At 32.4% G+C, this 27267-nt stretch overlaps 1 protein-coding gene across 3 annotated transcripts in view; it reads left to right on the plus strand.

The window, feature by feature from the left end:
* Positions 1-26607, plus strand: part of LOC111619333 (protein tyrosine phosphatase type IVA 1-like) — a 61733-nt gene extending 35126 nt beyond the window's left edge. For all 3 annotated transcript variants that reach the window (XM_023361046.1, XM_023361052.1, XM_023361057.1), the window contains 4 exons: positions 18536-18628; positions 24999-25129; positions 25194-25268; positions 25338-26607. In XM_023361046.1, the coding sequence (XP_023216814.1) occupies positions 18536-18628; positions 24999-25129; positions 25194-25268; positions 25338-25446 (408 nt within the window). In that variant the 3' untranslated portion in view covers positions 25447-26607. The remainder of the gene's footprint in view (positions 1-18535; positions 18629-24998; positions 25130-25193; positions 25269-25337) is intronic.
* Positions 26608-27267: the final 660 nt, after the last annotated feature.

Consider the following 27267-nt stretch of genomic DNA (forward strand, 5'->3'; position numbering starts at 1 on the left):
GTACTCTCCCCACATGGCTCCGTGTGACTTTTGGCTGTTTCCCAAGCTGAAAATGCAGCTAAAAGGAACCTGATTTTAGTCTAGAGAAGACATCGTGCGGAATGCGACGGACCGGCTGATGGCCATTCCAAAAGATGCGTTCCAGCAGTGTTTCCAGCAATGGCAGGAACGCTGGGAGAAGTGTATACACTACCAATGAGACTACTTTGAAGGGGATTAGGGTTTTGTACCTCAAAATCAATAAATGTATTTTTGCCGAACAAAGGTCCGATACTTTTTGAACAGACCTCGTATTTGCATTTTTTACTGGATACTCATCTTCTTGTATTTAAAAACATAAGTATTTTATTTGGGTTGTTTGAATCATTCTTGTATATTGTCAGGAGTAAAGACAAATAGCATTAGGGAAAGCAAAGGTTTGAATTGAATTCCAGATTGAAATTCAAAAATTACATAGGAGCACGATTTAAGTTTTAATCCATTCCCACGTGAAAACAGATGATTATTTGTAAATCAGAATTTGGAGAAATTCATAAGTGTAATCGACGATAGAGAGTTCATTTGACTGTTAAGAATTGGCAAAAAAAAAAAAGGCTCCCGATTGTCCAGCTTTACATGAATAAATTATGCTGTCAATTTTACAAGATTTTTCCTTAAAGTTTAAAATGCCAGTAATTTTTGCATGACAATGTGTGCATTTACATTCATTTGATATTTTACTTGTGATTAAACAAAATAGAATTGTATTAATAAATCTAATTTTCTTTATTTTGATCTTTAGTCACATCTCGTCCTTTATGCGAGTAAATATGGTAATTATTTTACAATAAAATATATTTCAATAAATTGAATAATTTTTTTGGAATTGAATATTTATAGTGTTATCTAAGTATGTTTTTAAATTTTAGATATTTTTTAGATCAACCAATAGGGAGGTGTAATCTACCACATTTTCATTTATTCATAAAAGTTTTAGATTGGTCACACTTACAAAATTACAGTAGGGTCATAGTTTCTATCTATTTTAATGAAACATATTTAAAATTATTAATAATTAAAGAATGAAAGATTAGTAACAATTGTTGAATTATCATGAGTATGGTTCAATATGATGACCCTCAGTATTTCTGCATAGCTCATCATTCAGCAGCATTTCAAAGTATATCCTGTAATATTTGGAGTATTTTTTTTTTGTTCGTATAAACTGTTTAGAGTTTTTTTTACTTGTGATTTAATATACTCCAAGTAAAGAAATTCAAAGGACAAATCTATAGTGTTTTAACTGACCAGTCTGTTACTTCCTTGTCAATCCACCAATTTGGAAACCTTGAAACCTTTCCTTGGATTTACCAGATAACTGTTGCTACTACAGATAAGATAATTAATTCTGCTGATACAATCTTATACTGATAATTTTCCAACAGATCTAATCCAATATTTGTTTCTATTCATATTCTACAGATGTTGGTAATAAATGAAAGCCTGAAAGTGCATTGGTTCAGAGAATATTTACTTCATTCACTAATCATTCAAATTCAAATAAAAGTTTACAAATTGATTTATGTGAGAACCTTTTAGATTTTCCCTAAGCAAATGTAAAGCCTGGTACTCACATGTTGAAATGGATGACAGAATATATCAGCTGAAACAGTAAACTAAAATTTACCATCTTCTTTCCACATTGTGTGTACTCATGCAGAAATTATCATACAGTTGGAATGGGTGCCATCTGTCAGCCATAAATATAAACAACTACCAGTGGTGGTTGTTTATATTTTTTGGTTATATCAATTAGACTTTGTAAGTTTGTTTACAATCTTATCACAAATAAAGCACAAAAGCAAAGAATTTGGATACGAAATATTATTTCAAAATCATTAGAAGTTAGGAATATTGAATATTTTTGTGCCCAAATTATGATTATACCATTCCGAATACTTTATGTAGTAAATAAATTTGTTGTCTGTTCAACATTAATATTTAAATTGGATAGTGATAAAGCATATAAATGAAATATATTAACATAGAGTATAAAACTTTTCAACCATGCTGACTGCCATAGTTCAAATTCTATTACCCCACATGATGTTTATAATGATGATGCTAAATGCCTATTGGCCTAATTTTTATTGTTCCACTTTCCACTGGCAAAAGTTGAAAATTTTTATTTTCGTATTCTGTTGGCTTTGACAAGAAAAGTGATATCATTTTGCTGTTTCATTGATAGTTTCTGTTGTCTGTTTCTTCATGTGAGTATCAGGCTTAATTATCTAGTTTGTCTAGTCTTGGATCAGCCCAGTCTTAGGAAAAAATTTGAACACACTTCAAATAAATTTATAATAGTATAGAAAAATGAAAAAAATTATTGTCAAATCACCAGGATTAGCAACATTACCTATCTATAAATTTTATTTTTGGGTTGTTACAGAATATAACAAAGAATGCCGATCAATCGAATTTTGACCCTTCGTTTTTTTCCTTGATGTTTTGCCACAAGCAGTACAAAAACCACAGAATTTGGTAAGATTTATTTTATATATACAGTAAGACCCTGCTTAATGCTGATTTGATATAACACCGTCTGCTCGAAGCCTGAAAAAAGCTCAAAATTTATGCTGATTCAAATTATTGTGGCATTTCATTGATTATTCCCAAATACAAACCAACCATAAAAGATTGAAATTCGTCGTATTGCTGTACTTTCCTTAAATCTGTTTATTTGGTGCAATTTTGAAAAAAATATAACATCATAGATGCCATTGGCAATATTGACTTCACTTGGCAAGAATAACTGATAAATGCATGAATGAAGTGTGGAAAAAGCTATGCCTGAAGGTATCCAAGAATTCTCAATGAGAAGAGCCTAATCGATACATCAGGACTAGGAGATGTAGACAAGCAGGATATTGAAGAGTTACATCAGGTTTCTGGTGAGAGCCTTACCAACAACAACTTTCAAGACTAACAACAAAAACCTTCAAGAACTGGCAGAACAAGGAATTCATGTAGAACTGGAAAATAAAGATTCTGAAAGTGAAGAACCCAAAGAATTTCTCTACAGATTCCTTTAGTAAAAGCTTGATAATGATTACCAAAATTGTTGATCAAATTGTAGCAAGTGATCCAAATTTTGAAAGGAGTACAAAAGCGAAACGAGGCATTTTTGGATGCAATCTTCTGCTACCGACATTTGCTTCAAGAAAGAAAAAAAAGCAACAAATGAAACTGACTTTATGGCAAAAAACAAGAATTTCAGAAAAGCCAGGACCTTCATTACAAAAAATTAACTTCACATTTCTGTTTGTATATGTTTGTTATTTAACATATTATTATGCAAATTAATATAAAAATAACTTAAAATTAAAGTAAAATTTTCTGTTTTGCATTATATTTGGGATTGAATGAAGCAAAAGCTTTGAAACTGGCAGGGTTACTTCTATATTAGGGCATGTATACTATTAAATTTTGTTTAAAGATTGATGTCATATCATAACTTGAATGGGGTCAGGCTTAATGAAAATTTTATTTATTATTAGCATGTGCAAATTTTTTTTAGAAACTCATCTCTACCCTCAAAATTAAGCCTTTTGCCTTTTCATAATAGTGATGGGACAATACTAAAATTTCTCCCAATTTCAACAAAATTCAGATTCTTTTGAATACTTTCTAAAGTTTATTTTACTTTGGAAAAATTAATGATTTACATTATGAGTATGGTACATTCAATAGTTAATAAACATCAAGCTTCAGAATGGAAAATGATTGATTCTGACTTTCCCAATCTTTCAAAAGAAACCTGAAAATTCTCCATTTTGTAGTGAATATGCATGCTTTTATTGTGTACTACAAAATAAATTAATCTTATTTCAGATAAAGTTAATATTGCAACACATCCCTCAAAGAAATTACAGCTAATTCCCTTTTACTCAAAGAACTATCTCATCATGTCATTTAGGGTCACCATCTTTGAAAATTGCTTCATTGGCTGATGCAATGGCTAGGGAAGGGGAAGTTAAATTAGAAGACATAAATTTTTATTTTTCAAGCTTCTCACAATTGACATGCCTTGTAATGCTTTAATTCCATCATATTTGGCAATGTTGTGCCGTGACATTTGATGATAGGGAAGTTGTTTCTGTAAGAAGCTGACTTCCAGGGACAATCAGTTAATTGCGTCGGTGATGGTCTAGGGTCCATTCATATTTGTTTGTTCGATAAACAAGTTCAATATAATTACCTCTGTTATTAGATTCAATAGATTCCCTATACCTGCTAAATGCCAATTCTTGCTTCGATAAAAAACATATAATATATCTAAATTAATAGATGTTATATCTATTAGCCATAACCATCTTGTTATAATTTTCAATATTTATTTTATATTATTTACTAATGTTAAATTCTATTCTGCTTTGATTTCCAAATTGCTTCAATTTTATGAAAGAATTGACAATTTTTTGTGTTTTTTGCCAGCTTTACTCAAATTATTTAAATCGTCAAAGCCATTCTTATTACATTCACTAATTTCATTTGAAAATAGTAGGCAAGGCCAAGAAAACAATTTTTGCATTTCTATGCACCCACAAAGCCATTTTGTCTTCATGAATTTTATGGTGAAAATGTCGAACAAATTTTTTGTTGAACTATTTATATTTAATTTAGGCATTGGTCTTTTTCTTTTAATAATGTTTTCTTTTTAATTATATAGTCTTGAGCCAAAATAGTTTTAAAATAAATTTTCAATATCACTATTACATTCTGAATTGCTAGCCACGATATAAGGGCTACAATTATAAATAATAAAATAAAAACTTACTTGGTGAAATAAAATGTGTGGTGGATGTACCGGTACATACCTGGTACAAAATATTCTTCAATTGTATGAATATACTTTTAAAGAAAATTACAATTAAATATAGCTTTGTAAAGAACATACATAAAAATAACATAAAATATTCTTTACTTTTTAAATCTTAAAAAAATGCACTTAGTCAAATAGCTCCCTACGAGTGGAATCAGAAATAGTCCTGCTAGTTGTATGGTACGTGCATGCCAAATCCCAACGGTGCCGATACCAGTCAATGTCAAATGCCTCTTTTGTCGCATCACTAGTATACCTCAAAAGATGTGACAGTGTTGTTGTAAATTTTAAATGTTTCTCACCATAGCTGTAAAAATCTAAATATGTAAAACTTAATAGATTGTCTGTCATTTGTTTTCTAATTCATTTTAGGACCAGGCGTCCATGGAAATTTACAAATTGAACTGGAAAAATTTCTGTCACTCTCATTGAACTGGAAAAATTTCTGTCTTTATTACATCTAATATTACGAAGAAATCAGTCTCCACCAGTCAGCTAGAGATTGGTTCGGTTAAGCTTTAAAGTAAAATTCTGGCTCTTTCGGCAGGGTTTATTTATGTCCCCAATTCCCTAATCTCTTAATTATTTAGTAGAAATAAGGTGAAACCGGTTACTTTGTACTTGAATATTTGTAGTGTTGGGAAAGAAGTGGAAAGAAAGTTTTATGACAACGCATGCATTAAATCATAAATTGAAGGAAAATAAATTCTGGAGCTTATTTTGTACCGTGCGCGTTTCGTTTATTAAATTTAGTTGTAAATGATGCTGCCAAAGAAACAGTTAATTTTTTAACATTGTAAAAGAATTGTATACTTTTTTGCTGCATCCTCTTATAGATGGGATATCGTAATATTACTAGTTTAACATTGAAATCTGTAAGTAATAGAAGATGGGAGAGTAGAATACAAGCAGAATAAATACTGTATATCAAATATTTTAATGGATTTTTTAAACTCCTGTCAACTATACAGAACTATCATAAAGACATACTAGTAAATTCCTATCGGTTGGATTAAGTTATAAATCTACTAGCGAATCACATATTGGGGTGAAAGCGGCCAAATATCAATCAGGCAGGCAGCTAACAGCCCTAGATGAAATCATTGAAAGCGTTATATGACTATAACAAATTGTATTATTATAACAAATTGTATTATTATACAATTTTTCACATTTACTTGATTATCACACCATAATTTTAACATTGTTTCCATCTCAGGGATAATACCGTGACGTTTATGAATGATGCTTGAATTTAAAGATTGAGCATTTTTTACAGCTTCGTGAATTTTTTCTTTATCTTTTATAATTGTTCTGACCGTCGATTCTGGTAGATCAAACTTCTTTGCCAATTCACAAATTTTCATTTTTGTATCGAAGTCTTTAATAATGTTAACTTTACATCCCAAAGATAAAGTTTTTCTTTTCTTGTCTGATGCAGAAGAATCAGTTCTACTTCGTTTGGATGACATAGTAGAGTCTCTCAAGTCTCCGTAGATATAACAAACACAGAAATAAATAACACAAAATAAATTGTAACTATATGTCGATTCCGTGTGACATGTCCAAACATGTAAGTCGAACAATAGTGTGGAGGGAGTGAGTAATCGAGAGTTGCGTGGCGCTCAAACAAAAGACGAATCGACAAGATTTGAAAATCACGTAACTCCGGGTTCGCGTAAATCAGGGTAGCGTAAGTCGGGGTATTACTGTACTAGGAACCTTTTTCCTCAATTCTCAAGACTTTCTCTAATCTTCAATCCACAAATCGAATAACTTCAAAATCGCCTTGGAAGTACTTTATCCTATCAGACACCTCTCTCTTGTTTACTGCTACAAAGCTCACCACGCTCGTTGCTAACAGAAGCTCACCTCATCTATTTTCACTTGAGGTTTGGTCTTTATACTGTGAGGTGATGTTACAATTCTGAGTGCGATCACTCCCCTCATTTACATACTTATTCGCTAACAATAAACTTTACTATTTGTCTGGCAGCCTATGCAGCCTATTTTCCGACAATACTCGCTAACCTTTTACATTATTTGATAATTTTTGGGATGTTTTTATTCTTTAATGTTTAGCAAGGTCCTAAGTTATGCTTGTGGGGACCTTTTCTTGGTGCGAACTTACTTTTTTCTGCTCGGGAGTGCAAGTGTGTGTGATTTTTAACTACGGCACTTTTCTCTCATCAGTGAGTTGGTTTCTCTTCTATTTTTAAGTTTCTAAGGTGAGTGGTGAGGAAACCTTCATCCTAAGAAAACATAAGCCCAAAACAAAAATATAATAAAAAGCAAAAATAAAAGTAAATAAAAATAACGCTCGGACTTGGTTCCTTACATTCATGTACTCACACAAACAGAAATGTGTATCATCTGACATAACAAATCTATCTGGATCAGCATTCAAAATGTTACTGAATTGCCATAAAAGTTCAGTTGAGCAGTTTTGTCTGTCATCGGTGCACTAGCTGAATTTCATATAGATGAGAGGTCAGAGTACAGAATATGCTGAAGACTTTGTTGTGTGTAATGCAGCAGAATGACTTCTAGCAGAGTGAGTGGGATTCTACTGCACTGCTTACTGAACCTTTTTGATAATCTCTGGAGGAAAGACTATTGGTGCAGGACCAGTAAATTGATCTCAAACACTGCTGGTGTTATCAAATCTTTCCACTTACCTCAGAATATTGTTATGGAAAGAAATTTGTCCATATTGTGCCTCATTAAAATTATACTGAAATCTCTGGACCTGGATAATTGATTTTCATTCAATGAATGCCTTTACGGAGAACATGCATTCACTAATTGACTAGTTTTTCATTTTTTGAAGACAGAGCACTAATTGGTGATTTTGATGGTCACAAAGCACAATACATTTCTTCACAACACTCTCTGCCCATACAGTATGTACAGTACAGCAGTGTTTTAAAAACTCTCACATTTTCTTATTGCATCCTGTAATTTAGACTGTTCTAAAAAATGAGCTGCCTTAGTAATAAAGTCTGCATTCAAACATAGGACAAATATATCTTAGTCTTGTCTGAAATCAATAGCTTTAGGTTCTTGTTGTAGAGAAACTGTTTTAGCAATCTACACTTCCCATTAATTGTCATTGTGTTCAAATTACGTTGAGTATAAAGTAGGTTAAAAGAATACTGACAAGGAGAGGGTCAGATGTTTAGGTCTCTGATTTGTGCAAAACTTAGTGATTTTACACCTCCTAACACAAAAACCTCCTTGTCCAAACACAGGACCCATTTCTCAAGCATTTCTGAAAAACAGGTCTCTGAAAATTGAGTGTTTAGCTTATAAGTCTGGAAGTTTCATTTTCAAACAGGGATAGCCGAGTGAATAAGAAACTAGGCACCAGAGCTATAGGATATAGGTTTAATTCTTCACAATTTTAGTTTTTTGGTGTGTAACATAATTTTAATATTTTACTATATCATTATCATTATTCCTCACATTTAAAGCTTATAGTATTGCAACATATAGTGAAAAAGAAATCTCTGTAGATTTAACTCTTGTGTCATTAAATAAAATTGTTTTTTTTTTTATATTTAATTTCAGATATTTTTGCTTGTGGTTACATACTATGTCACCACAAGCATATAAGTTAGACATAAGTGCACATGGATAAAAAAGAAAAGTCTGATATGAAAATAGCATAGCATAGTCGCAGCATTTTTTTTTTTTTGTTAATGTTATGGACAATTTTCTCATGCAGTCATGTTTGTTATACTTCAAATAAAACAGTACCACCATATCTGAAAATAAATATGAAGAAATAAAAATTTTATTTAATGACATGAGTTAAATCTATAGACTTGTTTTTTGCTATACAGGAAACGACATCAAGATTTTTAATCTCTTGTTCTATATGCTTTAAATTTGAGGAATAGTAATAATAATGCTAATGATATGGTAAAATAGTAAAATAATTATATTACAAATAAAAAACACTAAAAGTGTGAAAAATCAAACCTATATCCTGTAGCTCTAGTGCCTAGTATCTTATTTATTCAATTATCCCATTTGAAGGAGACTTGGAACTTTCAGACTTACAAGCTAAACATTCAATTTTCAGAGGCCCATTTTTTGGAAATGCTTGGGAAGTGGGTCCTGTTATTTGGTCAAGGAGCTATTTGTGTTTAGGGCTACATGCTCACCAAGTTTTGTTCGGATTGGAGACCAGAATGTGTGGCCCTCTCCTTGTGAGTAGAATAAAGTTCAGAAATGGTCGTGGTTTTCAAATGACACCATGGCTGCTGACAACTTCTGGCTGCTGCTATAACAGATGGAATCAACTGCTTTATTGAAAGATATTGGTTTATTCAGCTCAATTTTTAGAACAATACGAATCTACTTTATTGGACAATGACCCTTTTGCAGTCTTAAGAAAAACCCTTGCAAATTTACATTTTGATTAGCACCTTGGAAATTTTGAATGAAGAACTTGAATACAGAGGGAAATGAAATCACTGATTTTCAAAGATAAATGTAAGCAATGTAAATAAATATCTGTAATTTATGAAATGAAACTGGGATATTTACAATAAACAATATACCTTTAATTTTCCATTATCTGTTTTATCAATATATTTCAGATTAGTATTTTCAGTCCTTTTAAAGTAGTCATGAACAACCTGCCTGCTTTGTGAGTTGCCAAAATAATAACAACAATGTAATTGAAATGTCTTCAAATAAAAAGAATATCTGGCATATTATGTCACAAGTTTCAGAAAGGATATAACACTGTACAAACAGTAAAAAAATTCATAATTGTTTATGGGAAAAGATGCTCCTAAACTTCAAATGTGTAAAAGGTTTTGTTTAGGAAATTTTGAACTAAAGAAACACGTAATGTGTGGGGCATTCAAAAGCTGTCGAGGAAGAAAAATTACAGGAAGAAATTGTTAGAAATTGACAAATTACACATAAACACATCAAAAAATAAAGCAAAAATAGGCACTGGAGGCTTAGGAACATATGATAACACAACAGATGATATTTACACTTAATGCTTTTTTTTTTCTACACATACAGGTCAAACTTTGAAGCATCTCTTGAACTTCTAGGCAAATTTTTGTTGAATTTAGTGTTCAAACTTGGAAGCATTTAAAGTATGAGGTACCATTGTATTTGAAATTTTCAAAATGTAACTAATGCATTTGTGATTTGAGTTGTATATATGTATTTCCTTATTTGGAACTAAACATTTATACTGTGTAAATTTCACTGAATTGCAAGTTGAATTTTTATTCCTGATAGTGACCAGTTCATCAATGTATTGGCCATTTTTATTCTGAAGTAAAATAGATGCCAAATGAACATCCAGATTATATCAGCTTAGGATATGGCTATTCAATACTAAGTAATTTTGCCTAGATAAGTTTAATTTTAAGAGTGTTAACATTAATTGAACTATCATGCTACCTAGTCTAATTGCAATTCATCCGAGACTGCATATTACTCAATAAACAAAACTTACTCTAATGCCGTTTAAAGCCTATTCGTTTATGCAAATGTACTGTATTCGAACTTTAACGTTTTTTCTTGATAAAGGTCATTTAACATGACCAAAAATGTTAGGAAGTTAATAAATTTGGCATTTACAAGGTGCTAGAGTAAGTTTTGTTTATCTAGTCTAAATTATTAATAGTTCTGGAGGCAAAGATCAGAGGGACGTGTGGATAGCAAGGATAACTGGTAATGCATATGCATAGTAAGAGTTAGTTTGGGTCCTGCTCCAGGCCAATTCTTCTAGAACGTTCTAAATTAGATATTAATTATTAATTCATAATTATTAAATTTATTAGCCTAGAGGTAGGCAAAATTACTTAATACAGTAATGCCTTGAGATATAAGCGTACCAACATAAGTTTTTTTAGATATGAGCCAGAGCTGGGTTTTTTTTTGCTTTGAAATAAGAGCAAGTATCAGTTAAACATCTGCTAGTTGGTGCAGCAAGTATCAAGCTTTGAGAGTATTTCCATTCCATACATGTGTTCACCTCGCTCTGGAAGGATCTCTGTTGTGTTGTCTTTTTTGCCATTATTTTGCAAAATTCCTTTAATGACACCATAGGTCCAAAGAAAGTAAGTATAAAGAGCAATGATGAAAAGCCAAAATGTATGATTTCTCTTGAAGTAAAGTGAGAAATTATAAAAAAACATAGACATAATAGATTTGGCAAGACACTGAGTGTTCTATATCAATGATTTGCATGATATTGAAACAGAAAGTCTCTATATTGGCATAACAGCAGCCAAGGGAATAATGATGATATCAAAACTATGCACTTCAGTCTATGAAAAAAATGGAAAATCTGTTTCTGTAGATAATAGAACAGCAGCAGCTTGCTGGAGACACATTGACCAAGGCTATTCTCTGCAAAAAGGCATAAATGATTTACTCTGATTTGATACAACAAGAGGGTAGTTCTTCAGCAGAAGAGGAGTTCAAAACCAGCCACAGCTGGTTTGAAAATTTCAATAAGGGGGACTGGCATTCATTCTGTTAGGTGTGGTGAGGAGTCTTAATTTAGACGTCAAGGTGGCTAAACATTTGTGGAGATCACAGAAGCTGGAGGATACATCCCCAGCAAGCCTTTAACTGCGATGAAACTGGACTTTTTTTGATGATGATGCCGAGCAGGATGGATTTACATCACAGCAGATATGATGCCAGGCCACAAACTGATGGATAGGTTACTCTTGCACTATGTGCAAATGCGAGTGGCATTACAAGATAAAGCTACTTCTTGTATATGACTCTGAAAACCCAAGAGCTTTTAAGTCACAAAAAGTACTGAAGGAAAAACTGCACATCATGTGGAGGGCTGTCCCAAGAGCATGGGTGACAAGGCAGTTTTTGTTGATTGGCTAAATTTGGTGTAAAAAAATATCTGGAGGACAATGATCTACCACTGCAAGCCCTTTTTGTTCTTGATAATGCATCAGCCCACCACCAAATTTCAGATGACATCCTTGAATTCAGTTTCATCAAGGTTCTTTATCTCCTCCTAACACCGCTCCTATCCTACAGCCAATGGATCAACAGATGATCTCCAGTTTCGAGAAACTGTATATAAAACATCTTTTCAAACGATGCTTTGAGGTTACGGAAAATACCAACCTCATCCTTCAAGTTCTGGAAGGGTCATTTTAACGTTGTGATGTCTCAAGATTACTGACATTGCTTGGTGTTTCAAAGAGGACATTGACCCCTGCTTGAAAGAAACTGTGGCTTGATGCTGTGGCTGAAAGGGACTTTGAAGGATTCAAACCCAAAGAGGAAGTGGTGAAGATTGTGTTCTTTGGAAAGGCCATGGGTCTGGAGGTGGATGAGGGAGATGTCAACGACCTTGTAGATCGGCATTTGGAAGAACTAGCAACTGAAGAGTTGGCAGAGTTACAGAAGAAGCAGATAAGTGAGGTTATACAGGAGATTGGTACCACTGCAGCAGAGCCAGAGGTAGCAGAGGTCATCTCTGAGTGAAATTAAAGAACTCTTAGCAATATGGGAGAAATTTATGGACTTTGTTGAGAGAAGACATCTGGAAGATGTTGCCCCTGGTTGTGTTATGGCTAAGGTCTGGATTTTTGGGTGTTGCACCCACTCGGTTTTTGAAAGTGGCAGAGTGTAAAGACAAACTATGTCGGTTTTAGTGCAGTAGGTCCACTCATTGCCAAATTGTTTATCACCCAAATGCACTCAAAACACAAAGCAGTGACTAGCACCCAAACTATATATTTTGCACCTAGCTTTCCCCTTTTTTATATTTTCAAAGAATATGTTGACAATTCTCTCTTTTTTTGGTGGGTTTTATTCATTCACTTGGGGGAAAAACAAATTTGTTACTGGACCATGTATGCTGAGGAAAAAATACAATAATTTGCTTACTCTTTTCTTTTGTTGAGAGAAAAGGGGATAAAGGGGAATTTTCTGGACTAAACAATTAAGCCTTAAGATTGCTGTAAGAATGTAAACAGATTCACTGAAAATCTGCAACACGTGTTTTCTTTTCTAAGAAAAGAACAATCTAGAAAATTCTGTATTGAGGTCACCTTACCTTGACTTGAGCACAACAATTCCAGTTTCCTTTGTTCAATGTCAGCGACATTAGAAAATGGCAAAATTTTCCACATCTAAACTGAACATTTTAGCAAATAAGTTTAAAGATAAAGGCAATGCATAGATGGAAAAGTTCTTCACTGTTCCATTTGCGATTGATTTCGGTTGATGTGAAACATCAAGAAATGAAAATCAGGCGACACGAGTTCAGAAAAGCATAGAGAAGGCAAACAAAAAGGAGGAATGTCGAGCAGACATTTATAGGGGCCTCATTTCAAAGAGGAGAAAAAATCTCAGAAGGCATTATTAGCATTCTAAGATTTTTCTCCTCTTTGAAATGTTTTATGCAGATTTAACAACCACTCTTCTGCAGGCAACTATACTCTTATATAAGATAAACAATCCAGCCTTTAAGACATTTTTACAGAAATATACGGGAAAGCTTGTTTCCAACGAGAGCACTCATAGAAAAAACTGAGAAACCAGTTTATGATCAAACAATATCTAAAATCCAGGATGATGTCGGTGACAATCCTGTAGTGTTTATACTGGACGAAACAACAGATTTCACAATATGGTACGTGCTGAACATTCTTGTTGCACCACTGACCAGATGCTATGAACAACCAATGTTGTTCAAAATGTATCAACTTGAAAATACAAACTCAACTATAGTGTCCCAAGCTTTCAATGATATTTGTGTCAAGTTGTGGCGGCCAAATGGTGTCCAGTACGAAAAGGTTTGGCTTGTCGTTAGAGATCAAGCATCTTACATGTCAGCACTCTCAAATTTGAAGTGCATCTACAACAACCTAAAGCATGTGACTTGTCTTGCCCATGCCCTATACAGAGTGTGTTAATATATTTGTGTAGAATATAGCAAGGCCAACTATTTCGGAAAATAGAATGAAAAGGAAAATGAAAATGGTTCTTCTCAAGTGCCCTAGTTGGGAGTGCTTGTACCAAGACGTAACTGGGCTGCCATTACCACCCAGTCCAGTTGTTACCCCCGTTGGGGGTCTTGGATAAATAGTGTGGTATTCTACTGCGAGAATTTTGAGAACATTAATGCATTTATCAACAAACTTCCTCCTGGCAATTCTGTGGCTATCGACAGTGTCAAGAAACTGGTCACTGATCCAGTAGTGATCACAGAGCTCTACTCCGTGCGTTCATACAAGTTATTGGTGGATAAAATCAATGAGCTGGAAAGATGTGGAACTGAAATGCAGGATCAGTGGAATGTTGTAAGTCAGATGCTTGATGTACTGGATGGTTTTGCCTTTGACAAACTCAGACCTAGTTTAATTAAATACACTCAAACAAACCTTTACATATGCAGCCGTACCCAGCTTATTTGCACTGTAGCAGTACCCAGGACAGAAACGAAGAGCTCGGTTATATCAATAAATTAGCTAAGAGACACGGGATTAATACTAAAGCTATAAAAAGCCTATGTAAGACATGTAGCAAGATGAGAAGTCTACAAAATACAGAAGAGTTCACAACGATGGAGTACAAGGCCTCGCTAAGCAACGTATATAGGCGAATAGGAGCTGCTACAAAGAAAAGAATAGTATACAAAAGGAGTCCCACTATTTATCAGTTGCTAAGGGCAGACAAAGATGCTGTGGACCAGAACACTATTCCAGGAGTCTACAGAATCCTGGTTACAGACACACAGAGGCAGAATATGATGTTCTACATCGGGGCTACCGGAAGATCCATCAAACAAAGGCTGTTAGAGCATCAGAGAAATATAAGAAAAGAACAGCCGTGCACAGCACTGGCGACGTACGTCTTAGCCGACCCACAAGAGGTCAAAGCGGAGTGGAACCAAGCTAAATTGATGCAAATAGTATGCGACAAAAAGCACCTCAGATACGCCGAAGCCTGGCATATCTGCAAAACAAGCCAAAAAGGTTTAGCTATCAACTTCCGGGATGCAAGCAAAATATCGGCAGCATGGCGAACATGCATAGCATAGCGGCAACTCTCTTAACTCTTGTTTCTATGTGCACTTTATTGTATTTTAATGTATTTACGGGCATTATTTTAACACTTTATTGTGTTTTAATGTATTTACTGGTATTATTTTAACTATTTATAGCCAATATGTAGAGATGGTGCTTATACAATAGAATATCTTTTTAAAAACGTTCCAAAAATAACGCTTGTATCGGTAATGCAAATTTTTAATTCAAAGTTCGATTTTTCAGTTTTTCTTGATAAAGGCCATTGAATATGGTCGAAAACGTTGAATTTATCTATTAAATTACGGCTGCATATGTAAAGGTTTGTTTGAGTGTATTTAGTTAAGAAATGCAGTCTCTGACGAGTCAGACCTAGTTTATAAAAAAATCCCGATTTTTGAAAAATATTTTGGATTGCACTGAACTAGAATTCTGAGTAAAAATTAAATATAACCCCTTAGTCTTGCTCGATGTAGAAAAATCTTTTTCCTTATCAAACGAGAAAACTTCACTTTTAAGAACATTGAAATGGTTACTGTTGTAAATTACAATGCTCATCTTTGTGTAAATTGCAATAAACAATTATGTACTTTGTAAATATAATTTTCTTGTTTGTTTTTGTCTTAATAAATACAGCATTTAAAAGCACTCAAACACCCAGTCCATTCTCAAAAATTCGGACCTTAGTTATGGCTTTAGTCAATGTATCTGATGATGTAATTCATGTGAACAGCCACATTTCTTATCTGTTTAGTCCTTGTCAGTCAGAAGAAATGTGACTGTTGACATCAGGATTTGAAAAATAAATTTTTTAGCTTCCTAAATTTACAATGCATTTCTGGATTAATTGGTCTAAAGTTGTCATATTTATTTATAGCCCTGTACATATGATGAGAAATGAGTAAATGGTCTTAAGTATTAAGTAATTACTAACAACTTCAATGCTAAATTTATAATGTTTTGTTCTCAACTGATAACATGAAATCTATATTAAAATTAGTATCAGTGCAACTAGAATTTACCTGTGTGATCAATTGCTGGTTTGGCTGATTTTGATGCTTCGTGTTCTGATTAAGGACATTTTCGAAATGCAAACACTTGGAAGCTGTTTTTAGCAGGAAACTATTTGTGGCTTATGTTATAATAGAAAAAATTCATTATTATTATTATCTGTTTTAAATGTCTAGGATCTAAACTAAGTACATGCTTGCTTAGCAATTCGGTATTAGTTTTTGCTGTTTTACTCATATTGTTAGTTGAATCAAACTCGATGTAATGGAATCTTTTCTGTTAATGTTCCACATGCAGAAATTTGATTACTTTTGTTTGCAAAAAATTATCTCTATTAAGTTGTGTAAATATAATGTTGAATACAATTTTTTGAAAGATTTAGATTAAATTAATAAAATAAAAATAATTAAATTAAATAGAAAGAAATTAAATTCAAAAAATAAGATTAAATTAAGTTAATAAATATAACTTTTACAATAATTTCAATCCAATTAATTCAAAAGATTTTTAGAATTTGAAAAATGAGATTTTCATGGCATTGCAAATGTGTTTGTGTGACTAACAAGATGAGAGTTAGATGGTTCAAGTTTAAACATTTGAATATATGGTAAAACATATTTGCATTTTATTGCAAAGGCAGTAGCCTCAAAAGAAAGGTCTCCTCTGTGCTTGTGAATTTGTGGACTGTCACTGGATCGAATGACAGAAGAATAACGAAAGCAAAGTATTTTACTTATGTTAAACGTTGCAATTTTATATTTATTTATACAATTAAATGTAATATTGTCAGCCATGTTTTATATTTACTATTTATTTAAAACATATTTTATATAAATTTTGAAATGCCCATAAAATATGCATTTTTGAGTGACTAAATTAATCCATTTGAACAGAATAAGGACCAATTGTGTTAATATCATGGTTTTAACATAACATTTTAGGTAAAAAGTGCATGTACAGTCATTACTTATGATCAAATACTAATTGTAGATTGCCATCTTTATATCAGGAAATCATTCAAAATTTTTGTCTAACATGCTTTGTATCACAGTTTAAAGATGTTATCCATTTTTAATAACATTCAGCATGAGATTGGTCTCAATGTGCTAAGTACAGTGTAAATGATTAACAAAGCTTGAAATAAAGTTCTACTAAATACTACTGCAAATTGCATTAGAGACAAGTTTCAGTGACCAAATTGTCAACTTTTTGTATAATTTAGAATTTTCATCAGAATTTGTTAACTATGTCAAGGAAGGCCTGATATGACAGCAGTGAGTAGTGAAAGTGTTATTTGAAGATATATCTGTATATTACATCATTACCGAAGTGTATTGAACCAAGTGCAAGAAACAAAGAAGAAAAAATAAGTTTTGCCAAGGATAACTATCCTGCACCCTCCTCTATGTAGAGAGGCCAGAAAAGCTCTCAAGCTTTTAAGGTGGCTTTCTACAAACTACTACATTTATAAAACAAGCTTTCTAAGCAGCAAGAAGCAATGAATTGTTAATGACAAACTCGTGTAACAAATTTTTTCCACTAATAGTGTAAATGTTTTGTTATTTTATATATATATATATATATATATCTAAAAATTAAGACTTGATTAAAATAAATGTATTTGTTGTTTGTATTATGGTGTTTATGATCTCATTAGAATAACAGTAGTTTCTAAAACTTTAAATTTTAAAATTGAATTAAAATTTTATTTCAATTTTTCTGTCCATTTCACTTTGAATTGAGATTATGCTCTAGTAGAAAAACTAAAATTTGTATTTCACACTTCAGTTTAGAATAAAGCTTAAAATTTACATTTTGAATTTGTGAATGTAATTCAACATTATTTTATTACATTTGTAATAAGATTGAAATGTGTAAAATTTTTACTTTTAGTAACTAATCTGAAATAATCATTTAGAATTTGATTACAGATTTGTTTTATCTGTTTTGTACAGGGTGTTCTTTGAGGTAGTGGAAATATTTTCACTGCCTCATAGAACATCCTACACAAAACAAAGATAGCCCTTCTAGCACTGAAACAATGCATTTTTGAAGAGCATCATCTTGAGGAGTAGCTAATCTAAATTTTAATTTAGACTTGATGTCACAGAAAGGCCTGTCTCTCTACCTTTCTTCATTTTCTGTGCTGTACTAAAGTGCCAAGAAATACAAGCGAAAACCTTTCTTACCTTTGGAACCTTATGTTTTTTTGCAAAAATGTAAGTTTCTGAAGGTAAGAAGCTAATAGGCAGCAAATTTGAACTGTCCTACAATACTGCAGAGTAACATCTTAACCCCATTAAGTTGCTGCTCTTCTATGCTGAAACAATGCATTTGAGAGCTGTCTTTATAGGGTATTTTTGGATTCCCTAGACTACTAAAAATATTGCCACTATCTTGTAGAACACCCTGTATATTATCTAAATAAAGAATAATATACAAATTTCAATAAAATATAAACATTCATTTAAAATTACTCTGCATAATGTTTAGTATACAATTGTGAAAGTTACATTGACTTTTAAATTCATTTTATTATATTAAAATATTTAATTTTGAGTGATGATTTTAAATTGGTTTTTATTTTTTCTTATTAAATTATTTCATTTTATAGGAATTACAGAAGAGAAATGTGAAAGATGTTGTAAGGGTATGTGAACCCACTTACAAAACTGATCAGTTGGAACGTGAAGGCATATCTGTATTGGTAAGATAGAGATGTTTTTTAATGCATTTTACTTATAACTAAAGTGTCAACCTAAATTTTACAATTTCCTTTATTTTAAATAAATGATATAAAATTATCTATTGTTTACTCACAAAATTTGTATATTATTCAGCTTTAATAAAATTGAATAGCAGATTATATTTAAATTTATTTAATAAATATGAGTTTATTCTCAAGTCTTAAGAATTCAAACATAGAAATATTGATTTATCCTTGTCAGATTTTACTAAATATAGGTCATCATTTATTAATAATTGATGTGTGATAATCTATTTTTATGATTGAACAGTAATTTGATAGATTTGACTTCATCTTAGGTGGCAGGTATGGTAATCATTTTGAATCACAGTATCATTTTCTGTACATCTTTACTATAGAGAAGTCATTAAGTTTGAGTGTTCTCACTGAAATAAATTAGGACCAACATGGAAATACAGATCTATTTAGCTATTTCAGAGCTAGGCCTTAGACTACTACAAATTTTAAAGCACTATTGTTGGAAAAAGTTACATGAGATGAATGAAAATAGTCACTTTTGTTTCTATTTACCCCATAAATTTAAAATCAGTATACTTCATAAACAAATCAATGATTATAGGAAAAAAAATTAAAAATACAAGATTTCAATTAAAATGTAATGCTAAGATAATCTCCTAATATCATTTCACTATTTTTTTTAATAGTGTTTTTATAATATGACGTTTATGAGCAGTTTGTCAAACTTTTAACTTTCTGCCCTGTAGGCACTAGAGGGCCTGATTTAGCCAGCCCATTATGGGTTCGGCCAGGACCACATGGAGCGACCGGGTGATGTGATATGGGTCCTGACATATCCGAATTTTGTTTCTATTCATCCAAAGTTATATACATTATGAATTTTTTAAAATATTAAATAAGCCTGATTTTAAAATGCTTATTTAAACAACAGAAAATAATAATGGTGGTTTTTTTTATAATTTAGTCGCAAATAAAATTACAATAAAAATAGAGTAGTTTATTGAGTTTAAAACTGTGTTATAAAATCAGATTTACAAATTTTTAAACTTTTTTCAAGAAATTTTACAAATTCTTTTCCAATGTTATCTTAGTTTGCTATTGTTCTTTATTATCTGCACTTCATTTTTAGACTAGTTTCTTAATTTAAGTATAAAAAAAAATTAAAATTTAGCATTATGATATATTGTTTTATGATTATTAATAATTTTTTGATAACTTTATTACAAAATCAAAATAAAGTTAATTCTATTAAAATTTTAAACAATTCAAACTTGTCAAAAAGATACTTTTTCCCTCGTCAAAGTTGTGGAAAAAATGTTTCAAGGTATCATTTTGAGGCTCATAACTGGGAGAACATTATATATGTTTTTTAAAAATCTTTTTATTATTAAAAATTTAAACATCATTCAGTTCAAATGTCATTTTTGTTTACAATTCTTTAAAAATTAAAAATAAATTATAAACCAATATACAATTGGTCACACACACACAATAATTATTGTAGTTGTGACCAACATACAATAATTATTGTATGTGTGACAATTTGAAATTAATCTTCAGATTTTCCACTTAGAATTCTTTAGACTCATAGGGTGGTTACAGTGTTCATCTACTATATTAAAACATTATTGTGTTCTTCATTATAATGTTATATTGAAAACACAGTGCCTGTTATAATACAATAGATGAATTACACTATTTTTTGTATCTACCATGTCAATCTCCCAAATATATGGTAAAAGGAGTATCAATCATTCTAAGGAATACTAATTTATAAAAGTTAGTCTTTTGGACTTTAACTGTATTTAATTCAGTTTTAAGTACTAAATGCTGTTTAATTGATTCATAAAGTATTTAATACTCAAATGCAAATTCGATCATGGATATGACTTCTAAATCTCTCTAAAACACACAAAAATTACCACAATTTTTTTAATTTGTAAATTTTGTACATAGCATCCTGGCATTGCTAGGAAGCAGAATAAAACTCAAAGTTCTAATAAGTATTAGGGCTAGGTATGAAAGATATTCAAAAAATGAAAAAACTTAATCTTTCACAATAATTACAGACATAAATTAATATGAAATTTGCGATTGTTTTTTCAAAAGAAACATTAAAATTGGAACACCCAATATTAAAATCTTTCAATATTTTGATTTTTGTATATTTGATTTTCAAAAAGGTACGTAGAAGCAAAAATAGAAAATATCTTCCATACAAACTACTCTTCTAGCAGATATAGTTGAATTTTCTCAAGTTTATATGCTTTGAACTAATTTGAATATTTCAAAAATGTTAAACAAGATAAGTGGCCAATAAATGTTTCAGGGGCTGTGGGTTTGGAGACCCGATTTAACATATATTCTGCACATTAGTTTTTATAGCTATTATTGAACAGTTCAAATGATTTACTTGTACTGTATTTGTAATTTAGAATTTTTTAAAATAATTAATTGTAAAATGAATTGGTTCTTGACATAATACTTTTCTTCAATCTAATAAATGCTAAGTTTTAATGTCTTTACATTCTTAACTTGCACTCACTCAGTTAACCTTTATGCAAGTATATAGAGTAAACTTTTTAAGTCTGAAAAAATCTTTCTCCAAAACTAAGGACGTATACACTTTTATGTTTAAATTTATATGGCAAGTTAGCTGTGTCACTCTAATAGCCTACAAAAGTCAGAAATTCATGCTTGTGGTTGTTCCTCTACCCAGATCCTATAATTTTGTCTGCTCATATGTCCACAGGTGTGGAATGCAGCTTTGTCACTGAAAAACATTCTGCATAAAATTCTCATTTTCCACAGCCTCTAGCAGGTTATGACACAGCTTATCAGGCTGCTTTCTCTGCTTCAAGCTTAAACATTTTTTAAATTTGTTGTGTAGGATTTTCCAAGCATTAGAATTGGAGTAGCAAGCTCTCCACTGAGTCTCCTGATAGATGCAGAGGTGCTTCATGTGATCACTTCTGTACACTTTAAATGGTTTGTGGTGCTCCTGAAACATTGTAACACTATATTAATTTTCTGGGTGCCAGAATTTCAGAGTGAAGTCTGCTTGCACCCATTCATGTCACTCCCTCCATGCAGACGAATACAAACAATGGCTATTCTTTCATCTATCGTTAGCATTGTTTCACATCAGCTGCAAGAGAAATGGCGCTATTAACAAATAACTAAAATGTGGAGAGGTTCATAATCACCCTATATTCATGAGGAAGGTAGAAAAATTAATGTTTGTTTTACTTTTGTATTTTCTCTATTTAATAACAAAGTTTATATGCATAATGTAACCACAGTTTTTTAATATTTTTTCATTATAAATAACATTTCAAAAACATTATTTTGATTCCTGCATTTGTAAATTTTCAATTTAATAAGGGTAACATTGTTACCAGTAAATAATGTTATATATTCTGCATGTCTTGACAAAAATTACTGATTAATTAATTGATATTAAACTTAACAATGATTATAAAAAGTGCAGAATTTAAATTTTCTTATATAAAATCAATTTAAGATTTGATGGATGTTACTTTTCAATGATGATTTTTGATAGGTAAAGGATGGAATTATAATATCTTCATATTATCTAACTTATCATTTAAATTAAATTTTTAACTACAAATAATTAAATTTATAGATTTATTATTATTATTATTATTGAGATCAAAATGAAAGCTAATTACCTAAGTTTAGTAGTGTGTACTGTTTTGAGACTAATAATTATTTAAATATTTTTTATTGTAAAGATGTAATCATGGTCTTTGATTTTCATAATTATAATTTAATCATTAATTGCAGTACATCAGATTCTTAGTGTTTAGATTTCAACATTGGATACTAAGAATACTCTGAATATTAGATTTAACTTTAATTATTTTATTCCTATAGTGAAGACTATTTACACATTTTTTTTTTTTTGCTCTATCATTTATATCTAATGCTCAAAATGCAAGGTTAAATAATTTATATTTTTTCACATCTTTCCTATATTTAAACTAGTATTAAGAAATTAATAATTTCATATTTCTTATGACAAAATGTGAATTATACATATTTTCAAATTATGGAAAATTGTAATAGGTCAAAATTGTAGTAATTTAGTTTAATTCCCAAATAGTGAAATAAAAATTTAAATTTGTCAAGTATGACATTGAAATTGTAAAATTTATTCTGTAAACTTAAATCATTTTGGTAGCTTTCAGTCATAAAGTGACTGGCATTTCTGCTTGCTTTCAATTTCAAGATCTGGGTGCAATGAACTTTATTAATTGAACAATAAAATAACTTTTGACATGTTACAGACATGATAAAGTTGAATACCCAGTATCTAATGCATCTTTTGTTGTATGTATACTGTGAAAAGGTATTTCTTTTGATGATGATTGACACTTAAATTTATTGCTGCTGCTTTAATTCTGATTGTTTTCAGTAGATGCTTGACTATAAATTTTTTTGTTCTTTGAATGTTTTAGTATATCAGGGGTCAGTTTTATTTGTCTAGCTGTTTTATATGATTTTGGCAAAATGTAATATAGATTAAATTGCAATTTATTGCTAACTTTTTTTTTGGTAAGTGTATAAAATTATGCCAAAACAATGTAACTATGCAGCATGTAACAACATTGTGTGCCATTATTTTATGGATAATCTAGGGTCAAAAATAAACTTAAAATCCTCTATAAACATCTTTTTCCAATTCAGCCTAGTTTTCAAGATCTGGCCTATCCTAAACAAGTACTTTCCAAGTTCCCTGCCAAAGTACTAACACTAGAGTTGTCAACTTTTTAAGGTAATTTCGTACTTTTTTATTTTATGTTTCTGTCAACGGATTTAGGTAAGTAAATGTTTGCCCGAGTAAGCCCTACTATAATAAATGTAAAGTCTTATTCACAGACATTTACTACTTATAAAAAACAATTGAAGATCTTTATTCGTATTAAAACTAGTTCAATTTCCACGTCTTAAAAAAAAAAATGTCAACATTTGAAATAAAGCTTCAGTTTTTGCTTGTTCGGTAACACAAATGAAAAACAGCTGTATCTTTTTGGCCTGATGTTTAAAATTGGTTTCCAATAAGAGTTTTTTTGGCAGGTCAGATCTCGAAAATGAAGTGGAATTTTAAAAACGTTTACAGAGGATTTAAAATTTTTGATTTTAGAATCTAGCCCTAAAATATTGGCATGGAGTTTTGTTAGCCCTGCATAATACAAAAGCATATTCTCGCAATATAGTATATTATTATTAGAATGCACTAAGCAAATGGGATGTTGTGTGAATTATTTCATTAGTTTTATTTCCTAGTATTTTCTCCAATTTTTCGGATAATCACATGTTAAACTTTAAATTTAAGGTACTCCACCTGAAAGTTTATCGCCAAAAGAACTTATGGTGTTATTTTTTTAAAAAAAGATTGGGTAACTTCCCTTGTAAGAATGTGTGTTCACCGATTTTGATGAAAATATAGTCGCAACAAGTACTAACCATCATTGCTTCGTTGATGTATGAAGAAACTTTTGATACACCAACGAAGCAATCGACGTCAATAACGCCCAAGAAATTGAACTGAAAAGTCTGGTTTTAGGGAGTAAAACTTTTTGATCAGATAGCCTTAATTTTAGATATAACACACAGTATGGGTGCCAGTTATATAAAATTCGAACCGAACGAGGCTGGATCGTGTGGTATCTTCGGCAGCGAGAGGGAATTGGAGATACCCTGTGTCCGGATAAAACTTAATGGGGCCGTAATGGTTCTACCACACACACTTTTTATTTTCTGTTAGTAAAAACAATATCGTTTACTTCTTTTTATAGAAAAAAATTTTAGTCATTTTTGTTCAAAAAAAACTAAAAGACCCCCCGCCCTACCTCCTGACCCCATACTAGCTCTAGACAGCCTTCACAGCGACCATCTCATGTAAGATTGTTGAATTTACATTTTATTTCAAGAAACAACTGTTTCGGAGAGAATTTTCAATGTTCTGAACGTGTTTGTAATTTGTTTTCGGTGCAAACATCCTTTAAGCTTTAGTCATTTTTACATTGAAAATGACTATTATATCAACTTTGTCAGTAACGCTTTATTTTTTTGATTTCTCAGCCGATTCTTTTACGAACAATTCTTATAGTACTGGTACTTTCGCGATTAAATTTTCACCAAAATCGGCGAGTACACCTTACGTAACCACCCTCGTTAATATTGTCGTCAATCAAATATCAAAAATTTCTTAAAGAACAGTGAATTCTCCACATGACAACAATTTTAAAACAGCGAAGAAAAAGAATGTTCCCGAACGAACTGTTACGTTTTAAATATTAAACCGCTGTTTTATATCATTGGATAGGATTGGCAGTTTGACGATGGTTCTCCTCCTCCAGCAAAAATTGTAGACGATTGGTTTCAGCTTCTAAGAACGAGATTCAGAGAAGATCCGGAATGTTGCATCGCTGTCCACTGCGTTGCAGGGTTGGGCCGGTGAGTACTTTTTATGAATATTATTTATTTTTATAAGTATCTGATCACCGTAACTCGTTTTCAGTGCTCCGGTATTGGTCGCTATAGCTCTTATCGAATTGGGGATGAAATACGAGGACGCGGTCGAGCTAATTCGACAGTGAGTATATTATTAATAATATTATTTTCGGTAAAGTAAATAATAAAACGACCGTTTATTTATCGGAAGGAAGCGCAGGGGAGCCATTAACGCCAAGCAGTTGTCGTATTTGGAGAGGTACCGTCCCAAGTCTCGTCTGAAGATCAAAAACGGACATAAGCAATGCGTGATTCAGTGAAGGAAATTACCGCCTCTCGGTCCCAGCCGTACCCCATGACACGAGCCAGGCTATCTGTCACACAATAAAAAAGGATCAATTTTGCTACAGTTTCTACGAACGCGAGGGACTCGATTTTTTCCTTTTCTTTTTACGTAACGGAACGACTCTCGTTCCAGCACTCGGATTTCGTTCTCTTAGAACTGGTTTAACCGATTCGCCAGTCGGTACGGCTTATTGGTGGGGCAGCGCGCCAAGGTGTTTCGCTAAATGTTCCAGTTACTTTCCCTAACGAATTTTCACCGTTTGTATACCGCCGGAGCTAAACGATATCTAGTTAGTGGTCTTCCAAATTCACCCTCGGACGTCCTCTCTCGTCTACGTAACATTTACCCTCGCCTTTTTTTCTTTTAACGTTTACACCTGTCGGAAAATGTTTGCAATCGTCACACGGCTTTCTGTGGTATAATTTTTTAAGATTCGGTTGTCCGAAGAAGTGTCAAAATGTGCACTACGCCTCCTCGTCACCTTAGATATAATAAGTTTTTAATTAATTATTTTTCGTAAGTCCTCGAACGTCGGTAGCGATTAGGTTTCAAGTATTTGTAAAGTAGTTAGGTGGGGTCGGAGGACTAGCGCGCGACGGAGCGAACGGAATGGCGCCCCGCCACCCGGCGGGAGTGGAAGACCGGACGTCGAGTTTTGCGGCGGTCGGAACCGCGGGCGAGCGGTCCTCCGCCCGTTTTCTCGGTTTACCCGTTCGGATTAGTAAATGGTCGACACCCGTGTAAAAAACATTTGTGTTAACGAAATTTTACTCGAGAATGAAATGTAACGCAGTGTAATTTTGCCGTATTTTAATAAACTAGTTGTCGAAAGTCCCATAGTCAGTGATTGAGCCAATCTCCAACACCGGGCACGCGTCGAAGGCCACCGTTCCGTTTTTTCTTTTTAAATTAAGCGCGACGATTTCCCCGGGACGATATTTTGTAAAACCGCGATTCGTTAAAACGTTTTAATGAGGATTTTCTAAATTAACGAATTCTACTTAAACTTTCAAAATTTCTTTAAGATTTTTTATTAAACATTTGATGGATTTGAAAACTTTCCATATTCAATGTAAGTGGAACACACACGTTGGCTAAATTGTATATTTACCAATAAACTTAGTTTCAAACCCGAGTGTTTTCCATTTCTGCCCGCCTCGGCCTTTGTTTATTTTTATTTTTTTAACCGGCGTTCGATTTCCTTCGTCTCGGTCCGCTCGCAAACGACGAAATTGGCACGGAGACAGAATTCGCTCGACGGGAATAACCCGTTCGTCCTTTCGTCCACTCCGCCCGTCCGCGCCGCATTCTCCCCTTGCCGACGGAACCCGACACGCCGCCCGATCGACGTTTTTTAAAGTTGGCAGAGATGTAAAGGTCCAAATATAATTCGAAAAACGTCGAATCTCGTCGACCTTGCGTTTTGGAGGTCGTTTCGCGGGATCTTATTTCTAGGTCCGTGTCGAAAGGGAATTTTTCTACCCGTTTCCGAGAACGACCGTTGAATTAAATCCTTGGAGAAACTCGATACCGCGACTTTCTTCTATATTTAATGGGGACGTTACCATTAATATAATTAATAGAAATTTAGAAGTTTTCGTTTCGACACAGACGGTGACGACATGGCGCGCGCGTCGTTTGGAGTTTTAAAATTTCGCGCGATAGAAGAAAGTGTTTACGTATTGACCTCTCTGCACCGATTAAATCCGACCGTTTCTATATTCGTTTAGAAAACTGTGTGGCTGGCGATTCTTTCCTACGCCTTTTGCCCTTTGTAGGCGATGGGAATAACTGG

Source organism: Centruroides sculpturatus, unplaced genomic scaffold (assembly GCF_000671375.1).
Source record: "Centruroides sculpturatus isolate CEXI.00-Female unplaced genomic scaffold, Cexi_2.0 scaffold38, whole genome shotgun sequence".
NCBI classification, from domain to species: Eukaryota; Metazoa; Arthropoda; class Arachnida; order Scorpiones; family Buthidae; genus Centruroides; species Centruroides sculpturatus.